Source organism: Poeciliopsis prolifica, unplaced genomic scaffold, assembly GCF_027474105.1.
Source record: "Poeciliopsis prolifica strain line A6 unplaced genomic scaffold, Auburn_PproV2 SCAFFOLD011, whole genome shotgun sequence".
Taxonomy (NCBI): Eukaryota; Metazoa; Chordata; class Actinopteri; order Cyprinodontiformes; family Poeciliidae; genus Poeciliopsis; species Poeciliopsis prolifica.
The window spans coordinates 3,168,893-3,189,201 of NW_026562386.1; the positions used below are offsets into that span (position 1 = coordinate 3,168,893).

General features: G+C 38.8%; 1 protein-coding gene across 4 annotated transcripts in view; it reads left to right on the forward strand.

Annotated features, from left to right (window-relative positions):
- The window catches only part of furina (furin (paired basic amino acid cleaving enzyme) a), an 81,051-nt gene that overhangs the window by 36,326 nt on the left and 24,416 nt on the right, over positions 1-20,309 (forward strand). For all 4 annotated transcript variants that reach the window (XM_055036376.1, XM_055036377.1, XM_055036378.1 and 1 more), the window contains exons 3-7: positions 4,941-5,039; positions 10,533-10,628; positions 12,358-12,486; positions 12,598-12,674; positions 19,771-19,859. In XM_055036376.1, the coding sequence (XP_054892351.1) occupies positions 4,941-5,039; positions 10,533-10,628; positions 12,358-12,486; positions 12,598-12,674; positions 19,771-19,859 (490 nt within the window). The remainder of the gene's footprint in view (positions 1-4,940; positions 5,040-10,532; positions 10,629-12,357; positions 12,487-12,597; positions 12,675-19,770; positions 19,860-20,309) is intronic.

A 20,309-nucleotide genomic window follows, 5' to 3' on the forward strand; every position in this document is an offset into this window, starting at 1 on the left:
TGAGGACTGGGGGAGCCAAATGTCCGGTGAGTGATCGTCACTGACAGCTGGAAATTTCTTTCTTCCCTCAGCAGTGCAGCTCTAGAGCCATATTGAAGAGTTGCTGCATCCAAACACACCAAATGAAAAACACTTAAAGTATTTCAAGAGATTTCGGGTGCGGTTTTGACACATCTGTGTTTGCTAGAAGGGAGACAAAAGATGCTGCTGGGCATTTTTTACAAACTCACACATCCCAGGTCAATGTCTCTGGAGATAAATCAGATATTTAATGATCTGCATTTTTACCCACAGTCAGTGACTAAAACAGAGCATAGTCCGTGTTTTCCTTTAAAGCCCCTGTGGATATTAAACTGAGTATCTTTTCATACCTCTCTTTCTGACTATAAACCTCCATATGTCACTGTCCTGTTCTTTCCATTTGTTTTTGTCAACACTATTAAAATGAACAAATTTAATGTCCTGCGAGCAACTGAAGTGAAAGTGGATGGTGCCAAGAATGATAATCTGTTTGCTCTCCAAACACGGAGGAATGGTCGAGTAACTTGTTGAGAATAGATGTCACGTCTGTAAATAAAAGAGGTTGAATTAGCCAATAGTTTGTTCCTTCCCATTTTATCGGTTCCATCCTTCTGACCAACACTACAGTCACTTGTATAAACATGTTTTTTCATTTGTGTGGAACCTGTCGACGAACTTGAATTTAGAAAATAATTAATTAACTTAAAAAACATATTTTTCATGTTTAGTGAACAAATAAAACATAAGTTCCCTGAAAGAGTGTTTGCTTTGTCAGACAAACATAAAAAAGTTGTTAGTTCAACTAACTTCTATTTTGTTAATCTGAAGTGATTTGAAGTAGATGGGTTCATTCATTCATTTTATCTCAGTTAAACATAATGTCATAATGTTAGATTGCTATATGTTTTGCTTTCAACTAATATAATACAATTGTGTGGAACCTGCCAACATAAAAAAATATGTTTAGTCAATGATTCATTTCTTTGAGTGCAGCTCTACTGCTGTGTTTGCTTCAGTCAAGGCTAAAAAGGCAAGTGAGAGGCTTAAAGTGTTGATTTAGCTTTGAACCTTCTTAAACATAGACGTAACCTTAATGCCAAGTAAAACTCAGGGTAATTGAGTAAAGGGCGACAGATTGAGAGCTCTATATATGATTTAAGCAGTAAAAATGGTTAAGGAAGGTATAAATAATGAGTAAAAGTATTTTCAGATGTATGGCTTCAGGTCAGGGTGCTGTGCTGTCAAAGAAAGAGCTTTTTATGTCCGGCTGCCACTGTGGGGAACTGATGCCCCTCTCCTACCCGTTTACCACAGTGAACAGTTGCTAATTGGGCTTCAGCCTCGTTACACAAACAAGTTGCAAACTATTTTAGAAGGCCGAAACACTCGCGCTCCCACTTTATCTCAGCTCACTGATGTGCAAACAAAATATGTTAATGCTCCACTCTGTGTGAGGCTTGTAAATCACTTGATATCAAAATCAAAAGGAGAATGCCTTGTCAAAAGTGTCTGGAAATGAACTGCAATGACATCGCTCTCTAGTGAAATCCTTTGGCTGTCTTTGATGTTCACGATTCCATATGGGCTGCGGTTTTCTGTTAATTTAAAACAGCCTCAAGCTTCTTTAACAGCTTGTCTTCTGACATTGTTTGTCTCTTTGTAAGACATAATTGTGCCAACAACAGTCAGTGGGGATAAGACATCGGACCTTTTTGATAATTGCTTTCCCACAAGGTAAATTTGGCAGTAGGGGAGGAACCAAACATGCAAACAAACCAGCAGGCAGTAATTTTCTGCTGTGCGTTGCTTTGCATTTTAATGTTGATGGATTATTGCTTCGCTCTGGTAGCTGACCACATGTTGAGTGGCCTGTTGTGCTGCAACAGCTCCAAGCTTATCACATCAGTAATGGTCACAGAGCTTGATCTGTTTCCACATCGGTTTTAAATTGGCATTTTTTTTCCCCCACTTCAGTGGAAAGCAGCTATACCCCTGAAGAAACCGTGTGGTCTTGAGTTAGAATTGCTAAAAACATGAGCCCCGAAAGTGATGTTGCTGATCGTCAGACAATGTTCAAGCTGCAGGGTTTAGAAGGTCTAGATTCTGGTTCAGATTATTGAATGAGGGAAGAGTGCGTGTCTGTCCATACACTTGCAACAGTTGAGCAGTTTACCTGAAATTAAGCCGAGTCCATACATATACATGTGCAGACATACATTCAAGTGTCTATATCTTAGATCTCTGGCCTGTATACCGGTATTTTTTCAACTTCTTGTAATTTATCACTTGTGCACAATGCTTTTTCCACTGTTGCAGTTTTGTCCCCCCCATAGTTCACACTGAGACACCAACAAATTTTGTTCCTGACTGAACAAGTTTGTGAAAAGTGTGAAAAGTTGTTCACAGTTACCAATTTATCACAATTAATTTACTGATACATTTCTTACCGTCTGTCCTCTTATTGGCAAACCATTTTTATTTTCTTAACAATTAAATCTATACATTGAATTGGGTACAGTAAGCTTTTTAATGATTCAAGATACAAAGTTCTGAAGACACTCTTGACACCCCCAACTGGGGGTTTCCTCCAACAAACCACTTCTTGTGACAGTCATTTATGTTTCCACCACTGCAAGCGTTAGCATTTATGAACTACTTGCAACCAGATTTTAGCTAGATCAGAGGAGGGAACACCCTTTGGTGGAGTTTTAAATTATCATGTTTAAAACTCCACAGTGTTTTATCTTCCCAGTAAGAGTACAAACGCTGACCTTTATCATTAATAAAAATTTATATCTCAAATACAGGGTTATAACTGTATTTGACATATGGATTTTTAGCTTCCAGTTGATACCCAGAATAAAGGAGGAATTAGTGGTGCTTTTTTTCCCTGTTTCTACTGGAGTTCCACAGCCTTACCGGTCTTTTAAAATTGCCTGGTAGGGTTAAAAAAATCCTGCTGTAAATATTGTGGTTTAATTTTTTATTTATTTATTTTTACAACACTGCTGATATTGATCTCTGATCAGTAGGTCATTATTGTGAAGCTCTGGCACTAGCACCAGCCCTGGTTAAGCACTACAACTTTGGAAAAAATCCAAAATAAAAACAGTTTGGGGGTAGTACAAGGTATTCTTATTTCTGTGCAGGCTGTTTCTTCTTGACACGGCCACAGTTTCGCAATTAACACCTAACTAGTACCAACCCTGTTCCAGCTTAACTTGCTTTTCATGTAATACCATGAGATCCCAGGACTGTGTGTTTTCACAGTATGCAGCGAGGATTGCAGAATGAAAAGGTCATTGCCTAAACTGTGTTGCAATCTGTATGCAAGCTATTCAAATGCACTCAGTGCTTTAAATGCAAGTAGCATTGGTGTGTGCCTTTGTCTCCTTATGTGCACCATGGATTTCCTTGTTCTGCTGCAGATGATGGTGGGTTTGCTTTGTATTGATTAACTCCTTCACACCGTTTTGCAGTCTCATTTGTCATTATGACCACCTCCTGATATGGATCAGTGTCATCACAAAGCCCCCAAGCCCCAAATTCTGAGTTGGCACCTTCCAGCTGATGATGAGGCCTAAAAAAATACATGTGTATATTGTGCATTGAAATTATGACCTAGTCACTGATGTGAGTTCCTGAGCAGCATGCCATTAAAGTTAATGGTCTAACTTTCCCTCAGTTGTTCCACAATGCTGGCATGACTTCTTTAAGGGCACATTGTCACTGAATGGTGCATGACTCTTTCAGTGAAATACCAAGGGAGTCATAAAGGAAGGTTCATGTTTGTGGGTTTATCGTTGAACCGTCTTTTGTAAGGAACTTTTCATTAAAGTCTAGTCAAGCAAAACCTTATCCAAACAGCTGACCCTCAGCCTGGTTTATCCTTTTCTTCTTCAGAAAAAAGGGGGCAGTCAGCTCAGCTAATGGTTGTAAGTGTTTGCATTCTTTTCCCTTCTTTCTATAAGTCCAGCATTTAACTTTGGTGTCATTCTTTAATAGTTTAAGCACAAAGGAACACTTTCTCTCTCTCACACACACACACACACACACACACACACACACACACACACACACACACACACACACACACACACACACACACACACACACACACACACACACACACACACACACACACACACACACACACACACACACACACACACACACACACACACACATACAGGCTTGTGGCTTTTGGTGGTCCTTTTCAGGGCTGAATATCACAGTAAACCATGTGCTTCCTCTTGGTTATTGCTTCCCTATTGTCTGCCGGGTTTGTGTGCAGGGCCTTTTTTGTGTCACCCCTGCTGGAATCAGCCTGTTTACTGTGATTAAATGGGAGCGGGGAGGCTGATGAGGGTTGAGCTGTTCTTCTTTTAGACCAAGGGAATGTTGCAGTGCACTCTGGAATGGCACCATGTGGGGAGGAAGGGATTGTGGGGGAATGAGCTGAGCTTTTCAGATAAATGTATAAATATATTTTATTTAGACAGCAGAGTTATGACGATTCTTGTGTTTAAAGACAGAATAAACCTAACCAGGGAGCTTAAAATGCAGAGAAGACTTGTCTGTGGAGAAAAATGCGCATGCAGCTTGCGGTAATCTGAGAAAAACAAACTGCGAGGAATATTTTGGATGCTGTTAAAGGTTGTGTATGTTCAAGAAAAAAAAAATGGTGCTAAGCCAGATGTTTGTAAGTATTCATGTTGTATTGGTTTCATCTTAGAGTGAAAGGGTATTTTTTCCAGCCTGCTACTCTGTTTATTGCCACTCTGTAAAGTTTATAGAAATATTTGTCATTTAGTGGCAGAGGATATGCCATGAGGATATACGGAGGTGTTATCAGATTATAGGCAGTCAGATCTGAACCGCAGGATGTGATGGGTGATCATATCTCTTTGTCTTTCCAGGTATTTGGTGATTACTATCACTTCCGGCATCGCAGGGTGGTAAAGAGATCGCTGTCTAATCACAGAACGGCACAAGTCCGTCTGGAAAGAGATCCTAAGGTAAGAGGTTTATTTATTGGAGTCACGGGGTGTTCGGCATTGGATGTGTCTAAGGTTTGCCTTTGGGGACAGTTTTTGAGGTGTGGGGATAGCTGCATCTTTATGGAAAGTGAGAAGTTATTATTTTCCAGCTTAAAGGCATTTTTAGTTGCTGTTTCCCACCTTTGGGACTGTGATGCCTGCAGTAAGCCTTCCAGTTAGCACTTGTCATAGCAATTAAGGATGTCTCAGTCATTGTTTTATTCTACTGATTCAACTGAGTTAGCTCTATTGCCTCTAGGTTGAAGGTACTGTGTTCCACAGTTTAGAACCCACTATTTCACAGTTGAGAAATACTTTTTTAAATCAGTCAATCCTAAAAGAAAATGTGGAACATTAGGAGCAGTATGGAGTCATCTTAAAGTCTTTACTTCATAATTTTGCCTGTTTGTACAACAAATTTCAGGCTTCCTCTCACAATAAATGAATGTCTTTTAGCTCCAGCATCTAATCTAAAGGAATTATATGCATATAACTCATTAACATATTGATTTTACAGTACTCATGTATAGATGGGAATAATTAAAATACATGATGATGTACATTTTGTACATCATCATGTTTGGTAAATCGAAGTAGAAAACTCAACGGTGCGCTATTTAGCGTTGTAAAAGAAAGTATTTTTCAATCATGATACTAATTAAAAATAATTAACCCAATGAAAAACATGAGCAGGGCTGGATTTTCTTACTGCATTGCAGATGAAATGAGATGTCAGTGCTACCTTAGAAATCTTTGCTGTCTTCACCATATGTGATTTACAGCTATGTACTTTGAGAAAGTAGATGCATTGAAAGTAGACCCTGTGTTGAAAGATCCTCCATCATAACTGCCAACAAAAGGTCCAGATCAATATTACATTTCTTGCTATACTTAAGAAGCATTGTCATAAATAAAGTGTGGAAACTCATGTAGAAACAGATGTCAAAATTTTAGGGGAAAAAAAGACACAATGGGTCAAAATAGTTTCACACTATTTTTTTCTGAAACATTTCCACTGTGCCTTGCAAATATCACACACATTCCCCACAACAAGGCCGATGCACTGGTGGCAGCAGGATGTTAAGCGAAATGCTCGCCTTACCATCAAGATGATTTTGGACACAGGGTCTTGCCTGAAGTGTTCACCAAAAGTTTTAAAGCCCCCAGTTGGTGAGCAACCTGCTCTACCTCCAGTGAGTTTCCTTTGATGCATTAATTCACTAATTATTTCTGCCACAAAGAATGATTAAAACTCATGAATTTACTCTAATGGGAGAACTGGTGATGATGCGGTGCAGCTTGTCTTCGGTAGTTCTTGCTTCTTTTTTTTATTTATTCTTTCCATTTTTGTTGTGCTCTCAGGGCATTTTGTGAATGATGGAAGAAAACAGTGTGGACCGATTTTAGGCAATTTTTCTTCATCCTGAATAAATTTTCTACTCTTCAGTTTCCGATTTCTGCAGGTCACTAAAACTTATAAAAAATCAAAAACCGAGCGCATTCATCTTTTAAAGTGCGCAGCACAGCCGTAGCTGCGTTTCACATTCTTTCAGTTGGTATATGAATATTTATAGAACGTGATGACTTTTGTTCTGCAGGTTACCTAGAGGTAATTATCCAAAATTGGGAATAAATTTAAGGAATTTCTTTAGTGCTATGTACCACAACCAGAACATTGAGTTTGAACATCAGCGTGATTTCCATTGCTAATAATGATCACCAGCAGTATACCTCGGGGAGCATTGCTATAGTAACTCATATCTTTAACTGAAAAGACTTTATATTTAAGCTGAGTACTGCAATCAGTCATGATTCCTCTCATAAATCTGGGCATCAGTCCATGGAAATGCAGCCCTGACAGACAGGTTTAATTTGCGCTGCACAGGTGCTGAGCAGGAATAGACGAGCGTCTGCTGAGCTTGTTTTACACAGTAGAAGCAGTCCACCTCCCTCTCTGGGATTTCCTTTAACGTCGCAGCTCCATTTCCTGTTGTTGAATTCCTTTTGTCCCACAGCTCCTCAGACAAAATGGACCGTTACACATTCAGCTCCTCCTGTTTGTTAAAATAAGAGTTGGGTTTTAATTTATTTTCAATCTGGTTTAATCAGGAGAACTTTGCCAATTCTGCTTTCCTCGCACGCTTTCACTCGGCTCCCTCCCTCACATAATCATCAATATTTGAACTTTTCTGTAATTAACAGTGCGATCAAAGCCTATGAACTGTGAGATTATTGCTAATTGTGCTCCCATATTACTAAACCACACAGCTTCCCCTAACTCCCAAAAAAGGGTTGAAATGAAATGGGAGGATTTTTAAACCCTGGAGAGACTCTGCAGTTTTCAAACTAGATGAGATGAAGCCTAAATCTTCCACTGAATTCTATTTTAAGTGTGATTAATTGCTCACGAAAGCATCTAGGCATCTGCCAGACTTTATAAACCAAAAAATGTAAGTGAGTTAGGGGTTTAGAGCTTTATCTATTATGCCCATGCATTGTTCTGTTTTCTTTTATTCTGGTTTTATTTGTTGTTTCGTACAGTACTTTTTTTCAGTGAATGTCCTTTTTTTTTCTGGAGAGACAATAAAAAGGAGTAAGGCACAGCAGAAGCACACATTTTGGCTAATTGTCCAACACTTGTTTACAGGATTATTTTTGTTATCACTTTTATTACTTCGGCAGTAATGGCAAGTTTTGCAACACCTAAACAATCTTTATAGGAACATAAACTGCTTGGATATTCCTTCGTAATACTGCTGCTTTATTTGATGTTTCCGGTTTGTCACAGGGGACACACTTTGTTGAATTTGGAAGGACAAAGCAGAGGGTGGACAAAATGGATTTTATTTGTTGGAGGAGAAATACTCTCTCTCCTAAACATGAGATAAGACAAACTCTTTGAACGTCAGGTTTCCATTAGATTGGTATACACTCTGAATTAAATTTTCAAAAATTCTCCTCACGAATAAGTATTTTGCAAACCATTTTAAAGGTTTTGTGTCTTCTCACATCTTTAAATGACTTTGTATCATTATGGATGCGTTTCCTTCAAAAAGTCAAACACTTTTACTTCAGGCTGACTGTGACAGAGGAGTTGTGTAGTGTATAACATGGTGTGCTTTCTTGCTGATCCTACCAAAGTCAGTAACATAAAGTCCTATAGTTCTTCAGTTGCATTATGGAAACTTAGAAGTAATTGGCCAAAGACTCAAAATGGGGGATTTTAGGCGTTTTGATGAGAAAGGTATATTGAGCATTTACTGTAAATTTCTCCCAGCTGTAGAGGTGTTGCTTGTTAAACCAATGTTTCCTGTTTGTCTTGGTAAAACGGCTTTACCATTTCCTGGTTAGGTGTTAGGAGCAAACATTCCACAGTTGAGGGAGTTGTTCACAGGGTTACAGCATGATTTGAGCATTGTGGTTTTTTGCATTGTGTTTCACAGCATACAAGGATTCAAGGTTGCAGCATCCCATGCGCTCAAAATTCTGATGAAGCGAGCGAATAAATATGAACGGTTACAAAATATCCAGATAACAAGGGCAGTGAGGTGTTTGTTGCTCCATATTTTACACACCACACATATGAATCGTTGCATATAGGTCAACTTGAAAAGCCTTTCCCTGCATATGTGTGAAACCAGAGTGTCAGATTTGATAGAAAAGGTGCTAGGAAACGAAAAGGGGGAAATCACACCCTCGTCCTGATGACGCAGAAGAAAAGAAATAGTTTTAATCTAAGTTGAAATCAAATGAAGTTTAGTAACTCCTTTAGTGACTCCTTCTGTCCAGAGATTGTTTTAAAAAATTTGTCATCTTATTGAAATGGGAAGCCATAATTAAGCTGAAGAAAGAAGCAAAGCGCTCCATTAGCTGCCTTTTCATCTCTGTCTGGTCACTTAAATTGTTCAAAATTTGATGCATGTATCCGAGACCTTCAGTGATTCATGAATTAGAATTAGGTTTTGGCAACTCTTCCACTTAACTGATTCAGTGATGCCAGATTTTATAGGCTCTGATCTGATTGTACTAAAAGCAGTGTTTGCCTCAGCTTGCTTTATGAAGTAAAAAAAAAATATGAAAGCAGTATTGAATAAATGCTTGTTTAGATAGACTGACTAGGTTCCTTTTTGAAGAATTAAATTGTGCAGAATATTGTATGTAAAATTCAGAACTGCAGGGATTGAAACTTTTCTTTGTTTGGTCGCTACATTTTTAATAAGTTTAAAGCCTCAAACCAAAAGAGCTACAACATTTTTAGCAGCATGTCCTGAATGCTCTGGCATATTTTATATGTTTACAATATATGTTTACAGTATTTTAAACATGTACTTCAAAGTGTGTTTTGGATTTGCATGTTTGGTTTATGAGGTGTGAGGGTCCAACACAGTAGCTGCTTCCTCTCACTTTCCCACACTTGCAACTGGAGATGCACAGAACCAACTTAGAAATGTATTTATTTTATGCTTCATTTTATCGTTTTGCTCCATGGATCATAAAAAAACCCCAACCCTTTTTATTAAGGATTTTATTTTATTTTATTTTTTGTATTTGGTCCTTCCCGTCACCAACCAGAGCTGATTCAGAGTGTCTGAACTGCCACAGTGATGCAGCTCAAAGCTGACCTGATCTTCACTGTTAGAATAGCATAAAAACTTCACATCCTCTTAAACTGATTGAACCCAAACCCAGACCTCTTTACCGTTTTGAAGAACGTTCTTCTTCCATTATGACATTGCTTCAGCAGTTAATATAACCCTCATTACTTTTTCCCTCTTTGTCCCTCTCCCTCTGTCTGCATCACCAGAGATTTGAGTAAAAAGAGAGATCGAGTGTAATTTAGTTGTCCTTCACATCAGGTACTCTGTCCTTGCTGCAGACAGTTCTGTCTTTCTTCTTAAAAATTTTTTTATTTTTTTTTCTTCTATGCGACATGCCAACCTAAATGTCTGCCTGTACTGAAAACACAATGCAGCGCAGGAAGTAATGTTCAGAAACATTTTCTCTGTAAGTCCTCTGACTCTGCCAACATTTCCTACAAGTGTTCCCCCATTATGATGGCCCACTGCACACTTATGAACTGTTACGTGTCCCACCCTAATGTGCATTGATGTTCAGGTGTATGCATATTCACAATAACCTCTGATGCATTGCATTTCACTTTACACAAACCAGAAATTTTAATTAGTCTTGGTCTGCTCTGGAATTCATCAGCGAGCCTCATTAGAGAGGAGTCCAGCATGCCCTGGTGCCTCTAATCTCACTCTTTCAGCTGCCGTCCCGGTGAGAGTTGGATCTCAGTTATTTCATTTGGCATGCTGACACTCATGGGTAGCACATAATTATACCTTCTCTTTTTCCCCCCTCTTTTAAATGTCACGAGTGTTGTTGCTTGTGCATTTTGTTTTCTTTCGGTTACGAAAGGTCTATATTTTTTTGTCTCTAATTTTTTGGGTTTTGCCCTCCCCTGTGTAGGTTACTTGGTCAGAGCAACAGGTGTCCAAACAGAGGAAAAAGAGGGATACCGTCACAGAATTTGTTGATCCCAAGTTCAGAGACCAGTGGTACTTGGTGAGTATTAACAGTGTGTGACAAAAACCTAACTTAGCAGAAGCTGCCTGAGCTACAGTAGTGTCCAAAAAGAACGTCTGGCTTTGCAGTAGTTCATAAAAAGCATAGCAACAAACAGAAGGCAGAGCGAGACGGGTGCAGTTTATCTTGAAGTGGTCTTGTTTTTATTGGATTGATTTTCACATTTGACTTGAGGAATGCCACTGATACATTAGGCCGTTAAAAGCAGTGGTAACAACTCCTGAGACTTTCAGCTCAGCGCCACTCTTCAATTACTGCGAGGTTGCTGCAGGCAGAAGAAGATTCATGGGGATGCAAAATAGACTTGAATCACAAACTGCAAGAACAGAGCCTGTAGTTAGTAGCTTTGACAAGAAAAGAAGTAAAAGACCACAAATGCCTGTAGAATTGGTGTTTGTTACTCATCCTGGTAAGATCATAGTACTTTTCCTCTAACTTATGTCATATCCTGTGTGGCAAAATGGAACAAAAACTACTTCATCTGAAATCTAATTGCACCTTTAGTTACTTCTAATACATCTAATGATATATAATTTTCATTCATTTTGAAGTCTTTTTTCTTTTATTAATGAGCTGTAAAACCCTCATCCTTAAAGTTGTAGGAAAACTGCACACAGTTCAAAGTAAGGTTTATTTTACAGAGTCTTGCAGAAAATCACAAACTGGTATATTTTATTGGGATGTTTTGTTATTGAGAATTATTGTCTAGTGATTCAAAACTTTGAACATCTTTTACAAGTAAAAATCTGAAAATGAAAAGATGTGTACATGTATTCAGTCCCTTTTTTCCTGACATACTTTAGTTTAAATCCTATCCCAAATTAAGATTACAACACATGTACAAAACCTACCAATATAGCTGTCAATGAAAGCTGATAGGCTAGAGGACTTTTAGTAGAGGAGGGTCTTTTTAGAAGTGTTTTATTGATGGACATATACTAATGCTGTGTAGCTGATATTAGATTGAACATGTTTAATTCTGTTTTAATTTGTTTGAATGAGATAAAGAATGTCCCGCTGATAAACTGATACATTTAGTCAGTTTGCTAAAAATGAGAATTAGATGCTCCTGCTTGATCGATGCCATTCAGAATTAAAAATGTCAGCCAGAAAAAGGCCTTTTTTTTTGCACTTACTCTGCATTGCAAATCAGAGTAAGTACAAAATTAGAACTTTCAGTTTTAATTGATTTTTCTTCTTGATGCTTGGGATGTCAAGGATCTTCCAAGGTTGTGGAGTAATTTAATTCTGTCTGATCGACCCAGGCTCACATGGTACTGTACTGAAATCCAGGGGAGAAGTGCTCTGGATGACATGTCAGACACATTACTTTTTAATGGTTAACTCCGAGAGGAGGAGCTTTGAACCGTTTGAAAGTCCAATGTGACTTTTGATGAAAGGTCAAGTTAAACGTCAAAAGCATGCAAATTGCATTCGGTATGCCCTTTCTCACCTCACTGTTACTTTGCTTGCTAGCAATAGGAAGTGTAGTCAGAGCAAATTTGATACTGATATCCTTAAATATACACGCTTGATGCTCCTCATACCATCACTGCTTCACTTTAAGTGGAATAATGCAAACGGTAATAAAAGTTGTATTTATTTCACCCAAAAAAGGAGTGATTCTTAAAATATTAAGTTGTCTTGTGTTTTCTTCTCTATTCCATAATGAGTTTTATTCTCATACATCTACCATCTTTGCTCTCAGTACAACCGCAACCACCAGGACTTGAATGCCAAAGCTGCATGGCAGTTGGGCTACACAGGTAAAGGAGTGGTGGTGTCTATCCTGGATGATGGGATAGAGAAGAACCATCCTGACCTGTCGCAGAACTATGTGAGTACATGAAAAAAATGCACACACAAAACCTAGCAAATTTTGGGTATATAAGTTAAAAAGAAATGAACCAACAGTTGATGACGCAAGCTGCTCTTCTGTCTTTTAAAGGACCCGGAAGCTAGTTATGATGTGAACGATGCTGACCCCGATCCTACGCCTCGGTACACGCAGCTTAATGACAACAGGTAGCTGTTTATACTGATCACAGTTTTATCTGTTCTCTTGCTTTGTGTCTTCTTTCCCTGGCCTACTGTGCTGCTACTTCTGTAAATGTGCCTCTGTTGGACACATGCTGAGAGGAAGTCCTGTTCAGTTTCTGCTTTCATCACACTTCTAGTGTGTAAATAATTACCACCCATAACTACATAAAAAGTTTATTAAAGTAAATAAGTGATTTTTACTCCTTAAATTTAGAAAATGATTTTACTTACTTACAAATTGAGGAATTAGAAATGTTTATTTGATGATTAATGATTATCACAGGTTCGCTGATTTTAGGCATATACACAAAATCTGAAAAAAAAAAGGAAGTATTTTTTAGAAGAGAAATGTCAGCCTACTGAAAATTGTAAAGCGGCCTTCAGCTCCTGTTCTTGTCTCTGTTTGGAGTTTAGATCAGGTCAATTTGTTGGCCAGTCAAACTCAGTGATATCCTGGTCACTGAAGCGGGAATAGGTACTTTTGGGAGTATGAGCAGGTGCCAAGTCCTTCTGGAAAATGAATAAAGCATAAAGCAGGTTACCAGAGTGAGTCATGGATTGCTCTAAAATGTCCTGGAATTCCTCTGCATTGGCTTTTTGACTACAGACACAACACTAGCAAGTGACAGGACTCTCTGAATCACCCGTATTTCTAAAAATTTTCCTGTAAACTTATGCATTTCCCACCACACTTTTCTTCCACTTAATTTTCCCTTGATATGCTTGGATTTAGCACCGCATGAGCAGTCAGCTTCTTCAGCTCAGACCTTTTTATAGTTTATCTTCTTTGTTCAGGATCTCAATGATTTTCTGTGGGACATTTGTCAAATCAGCAGTCCTTTACATAACATAACATTTCCGTTCTATTTGCCTAATGAAATATTGGAGTTTTGTCGGACGCTTTGTTTTTGGTTTTCATTAGCTATGAGCCATAATTATAAAAATATCATCACTAAAAGTTTTAAAATGTATCATTCTATAATTAATATGGATATACAGTTCTTTATTTCCATTACTGAAATATTCAAAGTTTTTAAGGACAATCTAATTAATTAATTAAGATGCACTCTCAGACTCCAGAAAATCCTAATTCTTTGTTATGGTACTTTCTAAACCTTTTCTTTGTTTCCATTGAGTGGTACATGCGACATGGGTCTTTGCTGTTCGGCCATAAACCTGTTTGGTTTATGACCCGGGTTATCTGGGGGAGAATTTCTACCACCTTCTCGGTCCTAAGTAGGCAGGTGAGGTTAAACCCAAATGCCTTACTTTGCGTCATACTAATGCAACAGCAAATTTGACGCACTAGTATGTCTGATGCTTATCACAAGCAGTGATGTTTTTCTGAACTGTGTTTTGTGATGCCAATAGCTACCGTAGCATTGTCCTACGAACCTACAGCTGAAGTTGGCCCAGGAATTAGTGCTGTTGGGGTAGATTATAAAGACTTCTTTTACATTGAAAACAGACAAAATAGTCCATCGCATTGATTTGTAGTGCTCTGTGGAAGCAGGACTTCGGGTTTCTGGCTTCCTAAAGCAGCACAGTACTACCAAGACTCTCTTATAGTCTGAATAAATTTGCTGTGGCATTAAGGTATTGCATGTAGAAAACATCATTATTATGACGGTGTCTCCAGATGACATTAGGGCTTGTTTATCGCCACCATGGTGCCCTGCAGTGAATTGGATTGAATTAAGTTAATCAGCATTAATGAAACAGCAAATCTCTTGGCTCAGAAAGGTCCCTACTTGTCTCCCTCACCCTTACTGCCTGCCCCTGCTTCCCCCCTTTAATTTCTGATTTGCAGTAATCTGCTGTGTGTTGGCCGCTGGCCCGGGAAACCTTTTTAAGGAGAGGCGCTGTGTGATTGCTGATGATGGGCAGAGAAGATTAGACTTTGGGAAAACGAGGTGGATTGTAAGCTACAGATGGAAGATTGGTGGTATGTCTGTGTGATATCCTGGGAGAGAGGGCGGACAACCATAGGTCTGTGAATCTAATCCCACTAAAAATAGGTTACTTGTTTAAACCCACACACAACTGGGAGAAAAAGTTTGACAAGTAATGATCCAATTCAAACAATAAACCGTGGCTTTCTAGTGCTGACTAGTTGAGTGATTTTCAAGACACTCTGGGAAAGTTATCCCACTATCATTAATAAAACCCTAAATAGTGGTATTCCTTGAGAAAGATTTGATATCAAAATCCCTCCTGTGCAGTTCCTCAAGTCAAAAATCTATGTTGAAGAAGGTTAAGCCCCTCCTGGGGTTCATTGTGGCCTAGAGCCCAGCAAAGACGTTTCTTATTGAGGTTTTCCTCCATGTGGATTAACCTTCATTCTCCAGCTCTCACAAACAAACTCCAGCTCCTATCTGGAGCCACCCAGCCCTTTGTGGCTTCCATCTGGCTGGACCACTTTAGAGGGAGAACGTTTGTATGTGTGCTTCTACATATGTTGGTATGCTATACTGTACCATTAGTGCAGATCTACGTGCAAACAACCTGTGTGAGGGCCTAAAAATGTGAGAGACTGTAACTGTCTGTTCTCCTCTGAAAGCCCAACTCTGTTCACTCCCATAAGGCTGCCTTTCTTTCACGGCATGCAAGATGTGGAGAGCACCAGTTACCCTCATGTTTATCTAAAGCAGCATGTAATCTAGATGTTTCTCTTTACAGGGTTTTCTCCAAATGATTGGATGATTTTCAAATTATTTTTGTGGATGGAATTGCTTATAGAAGTGTATAAGTTCAACCATAAACTTGGATAAGTGCATTTAGTGTCAGCTGTTGTATTTTTAATTATATATATATTTTTAGATAATCTCCGACATGTATAACAAGCATATAAAAGAAATACAGAAAACTCAGGAAGATTTTTCAAAACTGCAATCAAGTGATGCTTGACTTCCCTGAGACATGCTTAATTTATTTTATTTGGAAAGATTTGTTTCTTTACTTTGGATTTTAAAAAAATCACTGGCCCTTTTGTGCTGCAGACCAGCTCATTAGTTAACAGACAGGCCCATTAACTGACTCAAGAAGGAGCAGAGCAGAACACTTGTTCTGATTTACCTTTGAGGTTTTGTGAAAGCAAGGAACTATTGAACTGCAGATGCCACTTTCTACAACCTCGGGAACCTCGGATTATTCAAAAGTTTTGTCTTAATGTAATCGAGCTCCGAGGCGAGATTCATAATCATATGCTTTGTGTAAATCTTTAAATATGGGAGCGCTGGCACTCTAAAGATAATAATTGGAGTGATACTCTCTTAAAATCTATGTGTGAACATCCTGAATGTCTCAGTCCATTTCAGTTGCACAACTGTTAAGAATGTAATTTTTCTAATCCTATGCAATCACATCCTTTTTAAATGATTTCTGTTCTTCTTTTGTTTGTCTGAGCCAAGTTTTCACATTAAGTTTAAACAGCAGGAGCCACATTTAGATCTCACCTGTTATAACCATAGAGATGCTCCAATTTATGATTCTTGGATAAAGATCATTCTGTTATCTGCATTTAAATCAGCTACCTATTCCAATCCAAAATACTTTAACCGAAATGTTTCGTGTTGTATAAGTGAATAGGATACTGTGCCATATAGGCAATGTCGTCTATAAACCTAACATTAGATGAAAGAATGATGCCCGTATCAGATCCGGTTCTTGGATTGTATCAGATCGGGTCCGTCTGATGTTAATATTTCCTTATTTTCCGCAAATGTTCTTCATAAACAGACAAATAAAAGAGCTTGTTCTCCCATTTTTACTCTCTAATGTGCTATTTCTGCAGGTTGGATAAGGTTGGAAGACATGTTTTGCACTACTATCTCCCTTACATGGTTTCTGGAAGCCTTTTAGTTTGGTTAATGCTGGTAGTTTGTCTTCTTTAGGTTATATTGTTCACCTTACCAAGTTGTGTTCTGTACCAACAGTCCTCCATCAGACTGGTTCTCCATATGTTTCAACAAAACTTTTTATTTTTGTCATTAATTGTGGTTACTATTGTTACACAACGTGTATCTGACAAGGCTGAAGAGTATGTCGGAACCCAAAAAGCATTTGTTTTACTTTCTTTTTCCTTGAACTGCTCAAGATTCTGGTGTGAATGTGTTAGGACATAAGTGTTAAAACACAAACCACATTTATCTTCCTGTTTCTTTTGTTATCAGAAAGTTGCATGCAACATTTGTTGTGTGAAAAAAAAAGGTGTTGACCTTTTAGTCCAACGGTGCACTTCCTGCTACTATACGTCAAAATTAGGGGGAATCCACGCTGATTGATTCTTGCATCATTTCTTTTTGACTGCATGAAGCACAGGAACAGTCTTCTTAATTTTGGTGGATTAATTGTTTATCTGTCGTGTGTTTGCGTCTCTACAAGTTTTATGCCTATACAATTGTCTGAAATACTAGCTGCAGCTACATAAAACTACAATATATAATCAAGTATCCAGAAATTGGGTAAGCAGTTTAATGTTGCTTTGTTTGTGAAGTGTGTAAGGGAATCCATCAGGCAGGTATTGCAGAATTAATCAGGGTGACTTGTTAATGATTCCCACTCATCAGCTCATTGTTCCCCCTGACATCCATGCTTACTGGTGTGCATCCTGTGAGGATCTTGTGCATTGTGCAGTCTACTCAGCCACCACAGAGCAGAAGAAAATTTCCTCACATCTTGCCTTTTTTGTTGGAGGACTAGTTGTCCCCTGGGGGAACCACTAATAAACGCACATCCTGTTGACCGCTTCTGTTTTTCCCGATATTGTGCCGTAAAGATTTATAGTTTTTAGCCTTTGCTCCATAACAAATGGAATAAATAAAAATGAAAAAGAAAATCCAAAGCCTGTGTTCATACAGTGAGATAATTGGCTTTCTTTTGGCATTTAAAGGTCATTTTTAATTAAAACTACTTGGTGCCCTTTGGTCTTGAGATCTCAATGTAGCTTAGACAAGAGATTTTCTTTTTTACTGCGCAGGTATTATAATTCTCTGCACCATCTCCATCATCAATAAGACTGGCATTTCCAATCTTGCAGGGAAGATCTGCAGACTTCAGGATCAATGCCAACATGTACCAATGGTTTTCTGGCAAAGCTTTGTGGTTAAGCACATTCCTGAAACCCTTTATTTTGGCTCTTTGCTTGATTTGTCATCAGTGTATTTTCACTGCCCGGCCCAAAGGGTGAAAGCCTCTATTATTTTACTTGACCAGATCTTTGTCTTTTCTTTTGTCTGCATTGTTTCCTAACAATTTCAGTATGCAATGTGTCATTGATTTCTTGCCAGCGCTGCATTCATTTGTTTCACTGGTAGACTATTGATGATGGATTTGCTCCAGCCCATTAAAGGTTCTCAGTGGAGCTAAAATTTGGACTGTGCGGTGGCCTGATGATTAGTGACATTGCCATCCCCTGGCATATTTCTGATAGAACCACCCTGTATGAGTGTTTAAGGAATAGGTCTCTATTTAAAGTGTTTTACTGTCAGATGTCCCCCTGCTGTTTTTCTTGGCATTTAACAAGTGAGTGGGAGAAGTTAGAAGATAGCATCTTGGATTGTTTTATCTCTCCCAAGATAATTAGTTCAAGAGTACTGATAATGCTAGCAGTTTCTGCATAATAAGAGTGTAACGATTGACCTGTGCTAGGGTTGCTCCATTCTGTACATCGGCCTACCCAGGAAATTAATCTATTAAAAACAGCTGGAAAAGGGGTTTTGCTGACAATGAGAGGAATGGGTCTGTGCATGCCTGGCATCTGATCACAGACACCTTGGCTTCTGCTTATCAGCTGCATCACAAAAATAACAGATGCAGAGCAACATAATACCCCAAAGAGTATCACCAGCACTTCCAGGAATGTTGTGATAAAGCTCAGTGGAAAATGACTCAGATGGCATTTTTGTGTGAAGGTGTTTTTCTTTTTGAGTCTACAATGAGGTTTTATTTATTTATTTTTTTCAGTCATACCCAGTCACCATGTTTCTCTCTGCATGCTTCAGTCAAGCCTCATCTCCCTCTAAATAACATCTTGCGACATATTGGAGTCATGGTGTTACTGTTGATTATGGCATTTACGTTAGCCTTCACCCTCTGAGCTCACCACTGTCTTAAGAAATCGCAGGGAAATGGAAAGTGAATTACAGTCCTCTGTCCTTATGTCTGTATACTCAAGCTATTTTTTTTCATGCAATCAGAAATCTTGATGGTAATTAGATGTTCTTGAAGATTCAAGTTGTGCCTCCTCAGACCTCTTGTTATTTTTTTCTTTGTACAGTTCAAAAGGCACTACCCAAAGGTAGTGGATTCTGGCAGCAGAATCCACTACAGATTAATAACTGGTAATAGCCCCACTGGCAGGAGTACAAGCTAAAGCACAGCTAAATGTCCTTACCCTGACATTATATGCAGAGTATTTTATCAGTGGAAGATGTTGGCTGCTGATGTTGTTTGATTATTTGGTTTTGGTTTGGCTCGTCAGCTAGAGTGTCTCCACTGAGCCTGGCTGGTTCAGAGTGTTTCTTTAGCAGTGAATGAACAGCCTTGGATCCAGCTTTCCTGTCTAGGAATGGCTCCTGTCCAGGTAGACTCAGCTAAAGGTTTTAGCACTTTAAACCTGTGGATCCATGTGGCTGGGAAGGGTACACACACCTGATTGCGGTGGGATCGTCTGCCCTTCTAGCGCTCTTATTTTGGATCCCTGCACTGTGGTGCCTGGAGCTAGCCCTTACCACAGGGGCTCATGTTTAATGGAAATGGCAAGCCTCATTCACAGTTTCCTCGTTATTAAAGCTTGAGGCATTCCAAGGTTACTAATGCTACAAAGCTGGAGATAATGCACAATGGATTGCCCACACTGATGAATTTATTTGTTTAACAGTATCCATGCCAAGTACCTGTCTCCAAAAGTTTGTATCGTGTCACTGTACAGCTTCACCACACCACATGATGGGAGATCTCTTTTCTCATGTAACCTTTAAGAGACATATATCCCTCTTTTGGCTGCACGTGCAGTAAATGGTTGTCAGCAGGTTGACCAAATTTACGAGAATAAGGATTTTCTGTTTCTTTTTCTTTCCAGGCATGGAACCCGATGTGCTGGAGAGGTGGCGGCTGCGGCCAACAATGGGGTCTGTGGAATCGGCGTTGCCTACAATGCAAAGATTGGAGGTAATGATTTGATTTCTCAAAACTACGTGACAGTTCTTTTTTGACTGCAAGTTGAATAGCCTAATACCGAAATAAAATAGTGATCCTGCAGCACCTGATTTTTTTTTTTTTTTACTTCTTCACTGCATTTCTCAGACAGCATGTCTCTAAATCTTTTTAAGTATTGCTGCAGCTGTGAGGATTGGCATGCTGCTGTAACTGTATTGGTTTTGCAAGGAGTAACAGTCTTGAGAAGTGGTTCCTGAAATGACACAATACTATAGCCTTGATTCAATTTGTGTGCATATATTGTCAAACTCTCTTCTCTCAGTTTTTATCAATGTTCAGCGGAAATAGCCTGTGTAGATTTTGTGACCATGGGTTTTAAATAACCTTCAATGGAAAAGAATCATCAGCAGCTTTCACTTTAATAATGTCAGACTAATTGCTCTTTCACTTTAATTTAGCAAA